Source organism: Juglans microcarpa x Juglans regia, chromosome 3D, assembly GCF_004785595.1.
Source record: "Juglans microcarpa x Juglans regia isolate MS1-56 chromosome 3D, Jm3101_v1.0, whole genome shotgun sequence".
Taxonomy (NCBI): Eukaryota; Viridiplantae; Streptophyta; class Magnoliopsida; order Fagales; family Juglandaceae; genus Juglans; species Juglans microcarpa x Juglans regia.
The window spans coordinates 13,476,334-13,494,874 of NC_054598.1; the positions used below are offsets into that span (position 1 = coordinate 13,476,334).

Here is an 18,541-nt window from a genome sequence, read left to right on the forward strand (position 1 = left end):
ATCATTATTATATATAAATAAAAAATAAAATCACTATAATATTTATTACTATTAAATATAAATAAAAAATAAAATCACTATAATATATAAATAAAAAATAAAATCACTATAATATTTATCACTATTATACATAAATAAAAAATAAAATCACTATAATATATAAATAAAAAATAAAATTACTATAATATTTATCACTATTATATATATAAAAATAAAATCATTATAGTATTTATCACTATTATATATAAATTAAAAATAAAATCATTATAATATTTATCATTATTATATATAAAAATAAAATAAAATCACTACAATATTTATTAATATTATAAAATCACTATAATAAAATCACTATAATATTTATTACTAAAAATAAAATCACTATAATATTTATGGGACTCACACCTTTTTCAACTACCTATCTAAAAGTTAACAACTCAACATACTTCATACATCCAAACAACTCAAAATACTCTCAATGTGATCCACAAACTCGCTACAATCTCTACTCATAACTATTCATAAACATTCTCAACACTTCTCGGATATTCTCACTACCCGAACATAGCGAATTCGAGTTTGAATGAATAGTGGGTAGTCAAATCCTATTCATTTAAGAATGGTTTAGATAGTAAGATGAGATAAGATGATTTTAGATATAAGTTAAAAATTAAATAAAATATTATTATAATATTATTTTTTAATATTATTATTATTTTAAAATTTTAAAAAGTTGAATTGAATTTTAAAAAAGTTAAATTATTTATTATATTTTATGTATAAAATTTAAAAAATTTATAATAATAAAATGAGATGAAATGAAACACTACAACACCACCAATCATTGTAGCCCATACCCCATCATTGTAGCCCATAGGGGTATCCAAAATTCCGAGAATTCCGATTCCGTCCGACCTCCGCTCTGACGCCGACTCCGACGAAGTCGGAGTTGTCGAAATTCGGAGTCGGAATTCGGAACTACTCCGACTAGTGATTCGGAAGCGGAGTCGGAGTCGGAGCTCCATGTAGCTCCGACTCCGACTCCGAATTTTTTTTTAAACCCAGCTGTAAAACGACGTCGTTTTACAACTGGGTTTAAAAAAAAATTATTGAACGACACCGTTCCACTTAATATGGAAAGGCATCGTTTCATATGTCTTCCTAAAGAAGCCTCATGAGCCTCATACACGTTCCCATCCCCCCCCTTCTTCTTCCTTCTCCAGTTCTTCTTCTTCTTCCTTCTCCCTTCTCTCTCGCGTCTCCCGTCCCAGTGACTGAACCATCCCTTCTCTCTCGCATCTTCCGTCCTAGTGCCAGCGTGCCGCCGTTCGTCGTTGCTCCTCCGTGCCGCCGTTCCTCGTTGCTCCTCTATTCAGCTTCCACCTACGGTGAGCCCTAAATTTATGAGCCCTAAATTTAATTCAAGCACGTCTCTTATGAATTGGAGCCAGTAGTTGTGATTCTTGTGAATTGGTTGTATTGAATATTCAATATAGTCCCAACACGGCGCTCAAAACCCTGAATTTTACATTGTATTGCAGACTTGCGCTCGAGCGAGGTGTCGAGCGCAAGTCGAGCGCACGTTGTATTGAACATTGGCTCGAGCGCCACGTCGAGCGCAAGTCGAGCGAACCTCTCTGGATGGGTTCTGCTGGAGCGCCACGTCGAGCGCATTTCGAGCGAACCTCTCTGGATGGATTCTGCTCGAGCGCCATGTCGAGCGCACGTCGAGCGAACCTCTCTGGATGGATTCTGCTCGAGCGTCATGTCGAGCGCATTTCGAGCGAACCTCTCTGGATGGATTCTGCTCGAGCGCCATGTCGAGCGCACGTTGAGCGAACCTCTCTAGATGGGTTCTGCTCGAGCGCCATGTCGAGCGCATTTCGAGCGAACCTCTCTGGATGGGTTCTGCTCGAGTGTCACGTCGAGCGCACGTCGAGTGAACCTCTCTGGATGGGTTCCGCTCGAGCGAACGTCGAGCGCACGTCGAGCGAACCTCTCTGGATGGGTTCCACTGAGTCGAGCGCAAATCAACCGAACCTCGATGTAATAATACATCGATACAATAATATATTATGATACAATAATACATGTCCTATTGTATAATACAATAGCCTAGTTTATTTTTAAACTAATTTTTTGCTTCTAATTTAATTTTTTCAGCTTCATTGATTGTGATATGGATCCTAGACATAATGGAGATGATCGTCCACAAAGGAATGTGGCGGATGCCAATGCTACAACTCCTACACCGGTGGGTACTTCCACCCCTAGAGCCACATCTAGGGCAGCTACATCTAGAGCAGCTACATCTTGTGCGAGTAGTCGACTCCCACTCCCAGTTGATATAGAGGATGAGGATATGTTTAACGAAGAGGAGGAGATGCCCATTGAGCAAGATCAACCACCACGACCTTCTAAAAAGATGTCGTGGACATGGGAGCATTTCACCAAAATTCCTGGTGAAATTGCGAACCCAGTAGCAAGATGCCATTACTGTGGATCACTTTGTGGATGCCATTCGAAGAAGTAAGGTACCAGTGTGTTAATAGCACATCTAAATGGTTGTCAACGATATAAGATAGCGAAGGGATTGCAAGCCACTGATCAGACCAACCTCAGTTACCAAACTTCTACAGCCACTGATGGTACACAGACTAAGAAATTGGTCATCCCTCAATACAGTGAGAAGATGTTGAGGGACATGCTTGCAGAGATGATAATTACTGATGAGATGCCATTTACCACAGTCGAGAAAAGAGGCTTTCGAAAGTTTCTAAATTTTGTTGAGCCACGATTTCCCATTCCATCACGGTATACATTGATGCGAGATTGTATGAAGAGGCATGCGAAGGACAAGGAGGAGATGAGGAAGATGTTTATTACCACTGGCCAGAGAGTGTCTTTTACGACTGACACATGAACTTCCATACAGAACGTCTGCTACATGTGTATCACAGCACACTACATTGACAGTGAGTGGATTTTGCATAAAAAAATTATTAGTTTTAAAGAAATTGTGGATCATAAAGGTGCATCCATTGGGGCGAAGATGGATGATTGTTTAAATGACTGGGGAATTCGAAAAGTGCTGTGTATTACAGTTGACAATGCCAGTGCGAATGAAACAGCAATTGATTGGTTTAAGCGGAACACGACGGTGAGAGATGATGTCATTCGGGCCCACGAGTTTATTCACGTTCGATGTTGTGCTCATATCATTAACCTCATAGTTGTTGAGGGATTAAAAGAGGTTCATGATTCCATAACCCGAGTCCGCAGCATTGTACGATATGTGAGGGGTTCCCCTCAAAGGCTTGCCAAGTTTAAGGCAATAGCAGAAGATCTGAAGATTGAATGTTCTAGTATGCTGTGCTTGGACGTTCCGACTCGATGGAATTCTACATACATGATGTTGGATGTGGCACAGAAGTACCAAAAAGCATTCGAGCGGATGGAGGTCGAGGATGGGGGCCTGAGGTATGCTTTGTTGGAGCCAGCAGGACAGGGGCTCGGTGCGCCGGATGCACATGATTGGACCAGTGTGAGTTATTTTATTGAATTTTTAAGAACTTTTTATGAGATAACCATGCGGCTATCTGGATCCAAATATACGACTGCGAACTCATTTTTCAACAAGCTCTCGGAGCTTCACTTCCAGTTGGAAAATAGTTGTACTGACTCTGCTGGATTGTTATCTGCTATGGCTACGAGAATGAAGATCAAATATGATAAATATTGGGAGAATATTGAGAAGATAAATAGATTGCTATTTGTGGCTGTGATCCTTGACCCCCGAGTTAAGTTGGCCGTTCTAGAATTTTGGGTAAATTCCGTCCTCGGGGCAGTGAAGGCTGCAGAGTTTATTAAATTGCTAAAAAGTGATGTTGATGACTTATATCATCACTACAGTACTAGTGCTCAGCCTTCATCTGCAGTTGGTAGCTCCTCACATTCGAGGCCGACAGGATTGACAGTTTCCTCAGGTGATACTGACCCATCTGTAGGGGTTAGAGGCAATCGTATTATACAACAGTATCATCAACTCATGTCAACAAGGAATATTATGCATTATATATCTGAGGTTGAACGATATTTTATGGAAGCTGTCGAGGCACCTAGTGATGTATTTCAGTTATTAACTTGGTGGAAAGTTAATTCCACCAAGTATCCAGTCCTTTCCCGTGTGGCCCGAGATGTGCTAGCCATTCCTGTCACTACAGTTGCCTCAGAGTCGGCATTTAGCACTGGAGGTCGCGTGTTGGATGCTTATCGGAGTTCATTGTCACCGTCAACCGTGGAGGCCCTCGTTTGCACACAGAATTGGATAAGTGAAACGCCTATTGGACTAGATACCGTTGGCGTTGATGCCGAGAGCTATAGGCTTGAATCGGGTAAGTTTATATGATTTTAAATGATGATTTAATTATTTTTAATGTTTCTAACTTCTAATTTTTATGATTTTATAGATCTAATTGTGAACCCTAACATAATTACCGATGATTGAGAGTCTGGAACGGACGCTACTTGAGAGTTGGGATGGAGTTGGGAGAACCTCCTTTCTTGGTAAGAATCAAATTATTCTTTTACCGTATTCAATTTTTTATTATCAATTTTTTTTCATCTATTGATTGCTACTTTCTATCTTCATTTCAGGCATGACCAATGGAACAAAAATTATTTGACTGAAATCCGTGTTTAATCGAATTGTAGTTATATTTCAAATTATAGTCATATTGTTATTACGTTAATAATGAGACTGTTATAACTTATGGCTACATCATACATGTTATTTACTTTTTAAACTATTTATATAGTTATATTTATGTAGTCATATCCCGAGCAAAGACGTGAGATAAGTACTCTTTATTCTATAATTTCTATTAGTACTTATTCATCCTCTCTCAAACGTTTAGAATTTATTATCCAACTGAAATTAATCGAATTATAGAAATTCGTACCATCATTCTTTTTTATAAAATTTTAAATTTATGTAATTTTCAACTCATGAGTCATGAGCACTTTTAATGCTAAATTTCAGGCGGACATAAAACAAATTAAAGATATAATCAAAATTCAGTAACAAAATCAGAACGAATATTTAAATTATTGAAAACTCTTGAATAAACCAAATATTTGTAGATCGTTTCACTTTTAAAAAAATATATATGTTGCTCACTATCTGAAACGAAATTGAACAATAAAATTTAAATAATAATAAAAAAAAAACAAAATTTTGTGAGGAGTTTGGAAATTATGTTCAGAGTCGGAGCTCCGACCTTCGTTCGGAGTTGCGATCGGAGTTCGGAGCTCCGACCTCCGATCAGAATCAGACTCCGACTACCTTCAGAATCGGAGTCGGAGGAAAAATCCGCCTCCAACTTGAGTCGGAGTCGGAGCCCACCCCTATTAGCCCAATGCCACCGCTACTTCTTATCGACGCCAAGGTCGCTACCAGCCATCTTCCGTACCATCAGGTCTCTCTCTCTCTCCACTTTCAATCTTGTTAGTACTCAGGAAATCAGTAAGCAAATAAGCAGCATCAATGTAAATCAATTCCCGTCGACACCGATCTTGTCGATACCCACATGGGCGACATCAATAGGCTGAGTTGGTGTCCATTAATTTACTGAGTTGCGGATTTATTTTTTTGATTGTCTCGGGACTTGGGGTTGGTTCTTAAATTGATTGTTTCTAATGTTTTGTGTCAGCTTCAGAGACCTCGTTTGGTAATAAAGATATTTTGTTAAAAATTAAATAAAATATTATTATAATATAATTTTTAATATTATTATTATTTTAAAATTTAAAAGAAAAATTAAATTATTTATTATATTTTATTTAAAATTTTAAAAAAATTATAATACTCAGATGAGATAAGATAAAATAAATTTTTATTTATTAACTCATGTAGTTTACATTAACACTAGAATTATTTGTGCTTATTTTGTCTATCAAGTTTGCCGTTGTATTTGGATAATGAAATAATTTCAGATAATTTGTAATAATAATAAAAATTATATAAAAAATAAGAATAAAATAATAAATAATAATAAAATATTCTCATAATATTTCATTACTCAAACTAGCATTGTTATGGATAGGGTGGAAAATCTCACATTCAGTAAAAAGAAAAAGAATTAAGTACTAATAAAACATACTCCAATAAAATACATTCTAATTCAATATAAAGATTCTTGGGAAAGTTTGTGGAAATTAAGGTTTGAATGATCATTAGCTTCTTCATAGCTAGGAAAAGATGATGAGGAGGATGCTTGCTTATTAGCTTATAATTAACTACTTCCTAATTGCTTATATATTAATTTGTCTCTCCAACAAACGTTGATTGAACAAAACATCGTGTGTAAAATAGTAAGGTTAACTATGTCGAGAACTAGAAGACTTCCATGCATGTTAGCACTTGCAGATCTTACAAGTGGCAGCTATGATTTTCAATCTTAAGATTGAAGTACTATATTATCTCGTTTATTTTTATAATTCATCTCAACTTATTTTATTTCATATTATTTTATTTAATAATTATAATTTTTTTAAATTTTTATATAAAATAAAATAAAAATAAATTTTTTTTAAATTTTAAAATAATAATATTAAAAAATATATTTTAATAATATTTTATTTTATTTTTAAATTTTCTTTTAATTCAACTCGTCTACCAAGACAAATAAGACAGATCAAATCTAAAATTCCTACTGCGAGAGTCATAGAGGATTGAATGGACGGAAGTTATCTCGAAAGATTTTCTGGTTTAGAATGTTCTGGGTGCTGGAAAAAGGTTAACTTGCCGTCTACCATATACATTATACAATGCATCTTGATTTGATAGCTCTCCCAAAATCTTTAATAGATAGGGATAGTGATATCCTTACCACGCCATAATACCGGTTTACTATTAATTTACTTTTTTTAATTTTTTTTCTCTGCAGATCAGGACTTCGTAAGCCCATTTCATCCTGCTCGTGAGCTCAGATCACACTCTACAAAAGATTTGACCGAGGCTCAGAGAAAATGTCAGCTTCTGACAAAAAAAATTTGAAATTCCTTTATATCAATATTCAAAGGAAAAGGTAACCCACGAGTTTACTTTCTCTTTTTCACCAATCATCTATTTAATTTTAATTTTTAATTTATTTATTTTTTATTTATTAATTAAGAAAATAAATTTTAGTATATTAATATATTTTTTTATTTTTTAAAAATATTTAAAGATATTTAAAAAATATAATAAAAATAAAAATAAAATAAAATAAAATGTAAAATTTATACTATGAGCATGCCGTATATTAGAAATGTGAAATTTATATTAGAAAAAGGATAATGCTAGTCCTTTTGCTACCGCTTGCATTTTTTTTTTTTTGTTATTTTTTTATTTTAAAATTTAGAAAGTATTTCTTAATGATATTGTGAATTTTTTTTATAAAAATATATTTAAAATTTGTTTAAAAATACATGTAATAAAATAAAATAAAATATATCAAAATAACTGGCAAAAATAACGGTGACTATAGTGATGTCTTAAATTTAAAAAAAATAATATTTTTACTATTGCTTCTTACAGTTTAGTATTATTATTGAAATTTTTTATTTTTTATTTATTTTTTACTTAATTATTAAGAAAGTACTTTTTAATAATATTGTTTTTTTTTATTTTTTTAAATATTTAAAAGTGTAAAAAATATATATATATATATAAAAATAACAAATACAAAAAAGACCAATTATACTTAACTGTGGACGTAGCCACAAAAAAAAAAAAAAAAAAAAGAGTTTAAGCCCATTTATTTATGTCAAATCTCACCCAAAATGTGTGAATAGAAGAAGAGCGGTGAGTAGCATCGCTTGGTTTGACCGCTAATTATAAAATTAGTTTATTTATTTATTTATTTATTTATATTTGTTAATATATTTAAATATTTTTAAAAAATAAAAAAAATATATCAATATAATTAAAATTACTTTTTTTATCATTCAATAAAAAAAAAAAAAAACCAAACGGTCAAATCGAGGAGTAATATTTGGGCAGCATAATAGACTTTTCCAATAGAAGAAATGATAAAACTGACAGCAAATTTTGAAGTGAAGCGAGCGTGCAGCAGTGCTAAGGCAAAAGAAATTAAAAAAATAAACGGATAGTAGACCGGTAATGATATTATTTTCCAATAGATAATCCCATTTGACTTGGACCACTAGCAGCTATTCTAGATCCATGCATTGTCATGAGATCATGCTCAGAGTGACCTTTAAAAAACAAATCATGTCCAGAGTAGTGCCTCGTATTCTTGGTCTTTTCTTCAAAACCCTCCATTTCCAGCTTTTATTAATGAATGCATTTCCTTTTTCTATCTTATATTTCCATAAATGTGTTGTTATTTCTCTTTCGATCTCGATGGTAAGTTATCTTCATCAAGTTGCAGTACCATGTCAATGTCAAGCAGTAACAAAAACTATCAAGGTCATGGTTAGAATCTGAGCATTACTATCATCGTGGGGTTGAAGTATAACTGAAGATTTCGAGAAATGATTACAGTAATGGTCGCATTATTTTGGCTATAAAAACTGGCAAAGATTTCGAGAAAGGATTACATGATATTGTAAGATACATATGTATTTTCTGAACTCATAAAAATTCTTGTAGTCTTATTTTGTAGTCTGAAAACTCTTGCAAATTTTTCAGATGGGTTGATCTCGAGATGCCCAATAATTCAAAGATGTTGATTAAGTAGAAAGTTCAAATGGAAACACAAACAACTAGCCATTGGTTAGAAATTTTGAAGTATAGCAACTAGATTGTTAATTGCTTTGTAAGATGTTGACATATGATCGTAGAACTATGCATATTGTACATTACTGCCGAAATAGAAATAGAATTTTGTACTATGGAAGTCATGTACAAGACCAATTACTTGTTGCTGAAATATATTTTCTTGGCTTTGTGAACTACATGGAAACAATATTTACATACAATATTTTGGCAGCACCGACAGCTTAATAGTGCAATAAAACTACTACTATGCATCTTAAAAAATTGGCAACCTCCATGTATGTCCATACCAGCAGAGAAGACCCAATGCCAACACCAAAATTATAGTGAAATATGTTCAAACCTCAAAATTACGTTGAAATATGTTCCAACAGCAAAAATCATAGCTGGATAAGTATACTGTCTTGACTCCCCAGTACTCCAGTGCATATTTCACGTGTGGATCACAAAAAATACGAAAGAAAAAAAGGTAAAATTAGTGGAGAGTGCATTCACATGGCCATGACAATATAATAAAATATTTGATAGTTGCATAATTTTACGATGCCTCATCTGACCTGTTTCTCTTTTGTCTCTTTCTTAACATTTTTGCTACTTTAGAAACTCTCCAATTTTGATTGAGGCCTTCCTTTACTTTTACCACTAACAGGGTTACATAACCTTTCATTTTTTTTATTTGTTGGTTTCATTGGTACCGTCATGACATACAACATACTCATCATTTGTAGTGTTCTGACTCAACTCTTCCTTAAACTAGCGCATACGATTCTTCCACTAAGTCTCATGATCCTTTTAAGCAAGTAAAGCTGTTTCTTGGTGATCGTTACACAAATCATCAAACATTTTTGCTTCAGGATTGTCATGGAGGTCATTATAACTACTCCTTTTTTTTTTTTTTTTTTTTATTTATGGTGTACTTCATTTTCAAATCATTCCTCCAATGATCAAGAATATACTTGAATGGAAACCGTACTACTTTCTTCCACATAGTGAGGACAATAAGTGCATTTCTAAATAAAATTGCTTTAAACTTGAATAGTCTACATGTGCACATCACCTCACACTCATCATCATTGATGTATACACAATACTTCACCTCTTTTACATTATCATCATCAATGATGAAATGATCAATAACTTCATACGTCGATAGTGCACCTTTAATTTCTTTTAGGGAAGACAAAGAATTCATAATCCCCCCTAAACTCTACTTGGACCTCTTTGAACTTGGCATCCTTGTATACCTCTTGAACTTGCTTCTCAATTGCATAGACCGTAATGCAAGGAGTCGTTCGTTGGAATGAACCAAAATCAGTTATGTGTTCATTCTTGACCATCCTCATTAATGCATTATCATAGTCTCCAACAAACTTCTTCAACGGTGTAGTAGCATCCACATAACCATAAAAAAAATGTGTTCATACTCTCGTTACGTGGGCATTCCAGCCCAAAAAATACATTTCACATATGCTGGTACTCATTGATGCTGCTTCTCGTGCAGTTTATCAACCAAGCATTAGCTTGAACAATATTGTGCCACCTTTATTCAAATTCTTTATAACTAAAATGGTCATATACACAATTTAATAAAGGACTTTTAGACTGCGTTTGGATGTTGAGCTGAACTCAGTTTTTTATAAATAGTAGTAAGTGAGTAGTAGAGTGAGTTATGTGGAGCCCATCTAAAATGAGTTTAAAGTGTGTTTGGATGTTAAGATGAGTTTAGATAAATTTATAAAAATTTGTAAAGTTGGTGGGACCCATGACTGGTCATTAGCAATGCTATCCTCTATCGCAGCAACTTGCAGTGATATTTTGGAAAGAAAAAAAAGACGTGTTGGCTGGAAGAAAGAAATGAAAGAAAGAGAGAGAGTTGATGACTTGTCAGAGAGAGAGAGAGAGAGGATTATGCTTGTCAGCAGAGAGAGTTACGGAAAAATAAATAAATAAAGTTGTGTGGTCAGCTTTTGTTAGTCCATCTACAGGAACAAAACTCACCTAATTCATGTATGAAAGCAGTTCACTTGGTTGTTTGGATGGTTGAAGGAGTTTAAAGTGGAGGGAACTCAGTTGAGTTTGGGAACCAAACACAGCCTTAAAGTTGTCATATTGGAAATGAGATCCAAGTTTGTGAGGTAATTTACATAAAATGTACCACAAACGAAATCTGTGCTTGACCCTTGAGAAAACTCTTGTAATTGCTGCTTGCATTGCCATATCTGGTCTGTTATAATTGCATTAGGAGTTCATCCTGACATGCACTTCAATCATATTTCAAACAACCACACAAATGTATCTGTGTCATTGTTTGATCTGAGGCCAAATCCAAATAATATCGACTAGCCATGGCAGTTGACTCCTACAAAATAGGGGAATGACATCTTATACTTATTCGTCAAATATGTTGTGTCAAACGTTATAACATCTCTCAATTAATCATATGTTTCCCTACTTCAAGCATCTGCCCAAAACACATTTCTCAATCCTGAGTCTTCATGTAGGTCCATCACATAGAAAAAGTCATTACTTTTTTCTTGTTGTCGTATCTAATAGTTGTGAAACGGCTCTACATCTCATTCTCCAAGCAACTCATTCTGAATTTTATTGATATCATTCCAGCACTATTTCTCTCCAAAAGTGATTCTCATATCCACCTGCTTCAACAACCATGGTTTTGTAATTTCTAGCCGTATGGATTCCGGCTTTGTTCATCGTCTCAATTTTTTTTCGACCAACTTGTAACTTTTATGTCTTATCTTACTCAAGCTCACAACATGATTATGTTCGAGAACTATAGTGGATAACTTATACCTTCCATTGGCTATTTGCTTTACATTAAGCCTAGTCTTGCGACTCGTTCCCTCTACTGGCTTTGGCTCGTCAATTTTAGATGTCTTCCTTCTTAGTTTGTGAAGTCAATTGCATGCAATGATGAAGTGTTTCACCTCCCATCATCTCCAGTAGTCAATATTCTTTTCGACACTTCAAAGCCCTCTTGTGTGGTATAATTCATATAATATTCAATAAACTATTCTTGAGTCCCAAATATCATATCAATATTCAGTTATTCAATTTTGTGATTGTTAGTATATTGAGATCCAACTTGCTCTTGTTGGCCTACATTAACCAAAACATAAAAGAGCCCATAATATGGTTAAAATCCATAACGGAATCATACTATAATATAAAGAAATAATGCCATTTGATAATTAACGTAAAATCTTGTAGAATATCAAAAACATCATTGCCGACTTCTTTCTTGGAAAGCATTAATGGACCCGATTCCATCTTGATTATAGCTACAGAAAAACCAAAAAACAAAACATGAGTTAATTCTCACAATGCTATAACTTATAAACTAAAGAAATTGGTTTATAAGTTCTAAGCAAGCAAGATGGGAAACCATTCTTGACTCTTTGGTATGGAGCTCTATAAGTCCTTCTAGGGACTGCCCATTGCTCAACTGGAGTTGACGTGTGGTCTGTTAGTTGTATATTTGCTGAAAGCCCCCTACTTCAAATGAATTTGTTTGTTACCATAGTAGATGTGTGTCATGTTGAGCTCGCTAATCGGCCTAAAGATCACTACCTCCAACACTAGTAGACTTGCCCCTGAATGTAACCATTTTTTACCTTAAAAGTGAAACTACCAAAGCTTTTTCAGGAAGTGTATGCCATGTTTAAAAGGTTTCAGGTTGAGAAACTACTGGAGTTTGGCTTTATAGAAGATTGAATTACTTGGAATTCTTGGTTCGATTGAGTGCATCAATTTGAGTTCAAGGAAGATAGATAGTGACACAGAGAGAGAGAGAGAGAGAGGGGGGATGTGTACCCACTGGTGAGGAATGGGAACGATGGCGACGACGTCAACCACAAACTAACGTTGGCTTCGATGAACGATGTCGACTTTTTGTTGGGGACAAGGAATGCAGGGGGATGCGGGCTAGGGACAAGGAATTCAGCCTTCTACGCAGACAGATAGACCGTGAAGGAGAGAGAGATTTGTACCTACTAGTGAGGGATGGGAATTGCGTCAACGAAGCTGGCCACACACAAAGTGATGCTGGCTTCGGTGGGAATGCAGGTTGGGGGCGGGGAAGGATTCTACGCAAGGAGAAAATCAAACACAGGAAAATGGAAAAAAAAAAAAAAAAATGACTTTTTTAAAATTTGCTGACATGGCATAGTGTCAAGTCAATTTATAAGATCCATTTGTGTCTCTAGCGGGCTTCTTCTAAATTTCAACCTGAATAATTCTCACATTTAAGATAAAAGAAAAATTCTAAAAATTAATAACATGTAATTACAAACTATAGACTAATTTAAACATTTTATATAATCCATCCATTACAGTATGTCACTTTACAAAATGAGGAAGTTTTTCAATTTTAGTTTTTACATAACTACTTTTCGTTTAAAACAAATTAGTAAAGAATATTATATACGTATCATTCCTCATCAATTATAATAAGATAGTAATTTTATTCATCATATTTTTTACCATCATCATCTTACTATTCCATAATGACATTTAATGATTCAAAACTATTTGTTACATTCTACTTGAAGGTCAATTATGTAATATCACATCAAAGGCTGCTGAGATGATGATAAATATATTTTTTTTCATAATATGATGTTATAATTACTTTACAAAAATGCTAAAGCTATTTTTATTTCAATTTTTATTTTTATATAACTACCCTCCATTTAGAATAAAGTAGTAAAAAATATTAGGCGTATACCATTGCCAATTTTCAATTGTAATCTATTATCAATTATAATAATATGTTATAAAATGGTCCCTATAATGCTAGTTTAAACTTTAAAGCCAACGCCAAAACAGAAACATACAAGGAAAATAGCAGCCAAACCATAGCAGGCTATACTCATTCCTGGCTAGTACAGGACAAATGAAAGGGCACCAGCAAGCTGTCAAGCAGCCTACATGCTAATTTAACAATGCAGGGGAATGAGAAATTTCTTTCCATGCTTCAATTTAATAGGACACAAGCTTCTGGTAAAGATGTAGACCGATTTTCTTTATACATGGCAAAGAAGATGACTTCTGTTCATTCACCCGTCCAAAGCGACTTGGGTTATAGGTATGTAACCAGCAGGGGATACCAGAGCATCCACTGGAACATCATTGAAAGTGACAGCTATGTCTCCTTCTTCGACGATCTGCAGAGAATATGACAGTGCAACTGCAACCCAAAAACACAAGAAATCATTGATATAAATATACAGTATCAAACAAAAGTTCAATGATACAAGTTTCACAATATAGTTACTGTGAAGTAATGGGATGACCCAAAAGCAGTGAGCATGTACCATGGAGAGGTTGCTTCCATTTCTTCTTCTTTGCAAGCTCTTGGTACTTTGCCAAGAACAGATCATAGTAACTTTCAGAATTTAACATGCATCAGGGTAAAAAAAAAAATCAAACCAAGATCTTGAAAACGTATATGAATGGAGATGCAAGAGAGTAAATTGAAAGACATTCAAAACAACGTCCCTCTATCCAGATCTCTGAGAAGTTTCTTAGTTGAAGACATCATGTTATGACAACCATGTTTGACTTTTTCCTTCTTTATTTTTTAGAAGTCTGGCCAAACAAGTCAGATTGAGTGCACTGATCTACTAGCAGTACCGCAATTATAACGGATATAGGTGCCGTTTGGATAGTGAGTTGAGATGAGATGAAAGTTGAAAGTTGAATAAAATATTGTTAGAATATTATTATTGTTTTGGAATTTGAAAAGGTTGAGTTGTTTATTATATTGTGTGAGAATTTGATAAGGTTGTAATGATGAGATGAGATGCGATGAAACACTTTCACTATCCAAACGGGGCCTAATCTTGCAACAAGAAGCTTGTTTTAATTTAAAGTAGTTCTAACTAATTTTGGAGTCAGAGGTATTGCTGAACTTCCAAATTTATGAACATGGATTGTACTTTTGGCGAATTGGATTATTTATCATGGGACGGTGTTTATTTAGAATTTTACTAGTTGGTTTGGTCTTACCAGTCCACGGCAACCAAAAAAAAAAAAAAAAAAAAAAATTCTTCAAGTCCTATTTGGTTTTGGTATGAGACATCTATCTAAATGGATGATTCCATTTGATACAAAATGCATATATGATAAATTTTAGGTTAAAAATGCTTATAAGGACTCTGATTATCCTATTAAAGGTTTAATGCCAAGTAAATCCTAGGTGTGATGCTTAGGAAGTGAGCTCTGATACTCGAGAAAATAGGGAGTGCTACCTAGATCTATCCTTTTCTTGTCTTTCTGATCTCCAGAAGCCAAAAATTCAGGAACAGACTTGTTGAGCCTACCACTGTTTCTCCTACAATTCCAGTATAGCAGCTCAAGTACATAAACCACTGTTTCTCGGTTGTAAACAGCCATGATTGGCCCGGTGAAGCAGGTGATGTCATGATGGATTCGACGCTGTAATATGAGAGGGAAAGAGAGCTACGAGTGACTGGGAGGGGGTGATGAAATGCTAAAACAGTCTAGAGTGTCAGGTAAAGAGACAAATGCTTTCAGCCACTAAGCCAACATACGTTGGAAGCCTACAATTGGGGTTGACTCAAATGGATCAGGGTTAGGTTTCATGGGTATTTGGACACCCCTAGTCACAGTTTTAGTGGTCAACAACTCCACTGTTGTAATTGATGTGCAATAATAAACCCTGAAGTAGACATGCGCCAACTTACCCCCCACTACGGCCCAAGCGTCTTCCAGATTTGTCAAATGCCAGACCTGGCTGATCATTATAGATAAATTTATACTCCAGACTTCCCAAACCGTAAAGGACAGGCAGGCAGGCAAAGGTAAGGGTGTAAAACATTACCGGGTAGGATGAACAAGTCAACTGGATCGCTTACCTCCATAACTGCACCAAAAATTTCATTCAGATAATTAACGGTCTACCAACCTCACCAAAATTGACTGCTCTCTTTTAAAGGAAAATTATGGAAAAATATTTATCTTTGGCAACCTATGATGGATCATCTACCATGTTAAATTAAAAGTAATCTGGAAATAAAGTGTGAGGGATCTAATATTGGAAAAGCAAAAAATCAAAAAAGAAATGAAAGTTACACGTATAAACCATTAAGTAATATGATTTTAACAAAGTATTACATGTGTCATCCACAATCAACATGGAAAGCTTAAAAAGCCAAAGACAACGGGGGAGATTAGTTTTCCAGGCACTTTCTTATGCGCAGAAGGAATAACATTATATGTATAATGCAACTAAATGCTGCTAACCATTGAACTCCACAAAACCAGAGTTGGCACACTGTCTATGAAGTAAAAAAAAAAAAATCGCGATGAACTTTCCTCGATTTCAGATGTGTAAATCCAAATTCTAAATAAACTCCACATCTATATCAGGACATCAATCCCTATACAAGAGGGCATTTGAGCAAAAACGTGATACAGGGGCAAGAACTTATTAGCTGTCTATTTATGTTTTTCATTTGTACGAATAGAACATTTTGAATTGTATCTACATGAACATAACAGATGAGAGGAAAAAATTCTAAATATCATTTACTCTTGAGTTACCTTATAGAACTGGTTGAAAGAGTAAACAAAGAAACATTAGAAGGCAAAATTAATGGCAAATGCAAATAGACGCATGCAGGTGACTAATGTAGTGAAAAGGAGATTGAACAACTTAAACCTTGAGGACAACTGCTAAAGCATATATCTCATGCCGGGGACAGGAAAATAGATCAATAAATATAGAAACGTTGTACCATCTTCACATTGTTTCCCATCAGAATCTACAAGAGATGGTTCCAAAATATGCATCGAATTTTCTATCAGATCATTAACATTGGAAATCCTGAGCATTCTCATATTGCTATTCCTGTCCTCCACGCGTGGAACATAAAGTTTTTTCTGATCTGCAAATTGGTTGAAAATCTGCTGTAAGAATCTCTGTAAGTATAACACCACCAAAATATCCTCTATTTGTAAACTGAGTTATGCTTTTGTCTAACTTGGAATGCAATGCCCTTATATCTAACCCTCAAAACAATATTTTGAAAAAAAAATGACCTTAGAGCTTAACTGCTACTCAGCCTACTCAGCAAAATAGAATCTGAAATTCAGCGCAATTGATCTCACATGCCATTGCCAAACCATTATCAAATGTAGATGACAGAAAATGCATGCAGAACACACCTTCAACTGGTTTGGATAGAACTTCTGAGATAATTCGTGATGTATCCACTTCTCGTAAAGCAGCACAGCTGATATAAGCGCACAAACTCTTACTAGCCTGAAACCATGGAGCTCCTAAAACAATGCTCTGAATTGCTATATCTGAAAATGGAATCAAATATATCACAAGTAAACTCTTCCATGACTCATTAGACTTTTGTTTTTCTCTAAGTATATCAATTCTATAGAAGTTACGGAAGAAATACAACCATTTTCTTAAAATTTGATCAAAACGCATTTAAATTTCTTACAGTTAAAAACCCGAATCTTCACTCGGACAAACACACAAACAGTTCAAATTCAGTTGGATAACAAAAAAATATTAACTAAAATTTGGGACCTTCTTCAGATCTTCGGATTGGGTCCATGTTCTGGAGCTCCTTGCGTAGTTTGGATCGAAGCGACCGCTTGCGCTGAAATATGGCTTCGACCTCGCGAGGATCGTTGTTCGTGGTCATGGTTACGAGGGAGCGATTAGGATCCTGCGGTGGGCGTACATTAGCGGAATGTGCGATACTGGGTGATGCCAACGTGGACGCCTGGGTGAGCAGCAAAACCTGCTTTGCACTGCACATCATCATCAGCATACCCGCTCTACAGCGATGAAGCATGCTTCGCGCCGTGCGTAGGAATTCGTTGGGATTGGGCGGGATGGGGCCTAAGGGCGCGTGACGTCGGTATATCTTTATAATAAAAATAATTTTATAATTTAATATATTATATTTAATTACGTCAAATTATATATTTATTTTTTAAAAAGAGTTATAATTAAAATATCTTTTATATAAATTTATTTTTTTGCGACGCATGACACCATTTTGAAGTAATTATATAATTAAGAAAATTAAGGATTTTCTTATATATATATAATATATTTATATATCTATATTGTGTATTTATAACATTCACATTAAGTTAATGTTAGATTCTTTACGGATCGAAGGGTTGAATAAAATATTAGAGTTAAAATTAGAATAGATCAAAGTGTATATATGAATATAAATGAAAATGAAATCCCGTCTCATTGAAATGAAAAATATTTAGAGAGGAAAAAAAAAGGTTTTGAGTTTTTTTTTTTTTTTTTTTTGAAGTGTAAATTTTCCCTACCTATCAAAATACTACTGGTAAAGAGAAAATTTCTCCTTTTACAATTAACAAGTTAATTCCCAACTTAGGATTTGATAACATTATATGTCTCCGAATGGGGACTCTTAAAGTCCCGTTTAGATTGAAAACTCACATTAACTCATCTCAACCCATTTCATCTCATCATTACAACTTTATCAAATTCTCATATAAAATATAATAAACAATTCAACTTTTTCAAATCCCAAAATAATAATAATATTAAAAAATAATATTTTATTTTATTATTCACAAACCATCTCAACTCATCTCTGAATCTAAATGGGTTATATATGTTTAATGTTTAACATTAGGATTTAATGTTATGTAGTACTACCACATGATGATGTGCTCGTGATAAGTTGAGACATATATATACATACATAT

General features: G+C 34.4%; 1 protein-coding gene across 3 annotated transcripts; it reads right to left on the reverse strand.

Annotated features, from left to right (window-relative positions):
- Window positions 1-13,635: 13,635 nt before the first annotated feature.
- Window positions 13,636-17,697, reverse strand: LOC121256283 (5-formyltetrahydrofolate cyclo-ligase, mitochondrial-like). Of its 3 annotated transcripts, none has more exons than XM_041157026.1 (7): window positions 17,370-17,697; window positions 16,991-17,131; window positions 16,561-16,710; window positions 15,645-15,686; window positions 15,508-15,553; window positions 14,116-14,161; window positions 13,636-13,988 (listed from the first exon to the last, which is right to left on the reverse strand). In XM_041157026.1, exons 1-7 carry the CDS (start codon window positions 17,638-17,640, stop codon window positions 13,944-13,946), a joined length of 741 nt encoding a protein of 246 aa, XP_041012960.1. In that variant the 5' UTR covers window positions 17,641-17,697; the 3' UTR covers window positions 13,636-13,943. The 3 variants fall into 3 exon arrangements, with proteins under 3 accessions (XP_041012960.1, XP_041012959.1, XP_041012961.1); XM_041157025.1 differs by having other exon boundaries at window positions 14,116-14,186; XM_041157027.1 differs by lacking the exons at window positions 14,116-14,161; window positions 15,508-15,553; window positions 15,645-15,686.
- Window positions 17,698-18,541: the final 844 nt, after the last annotated feature.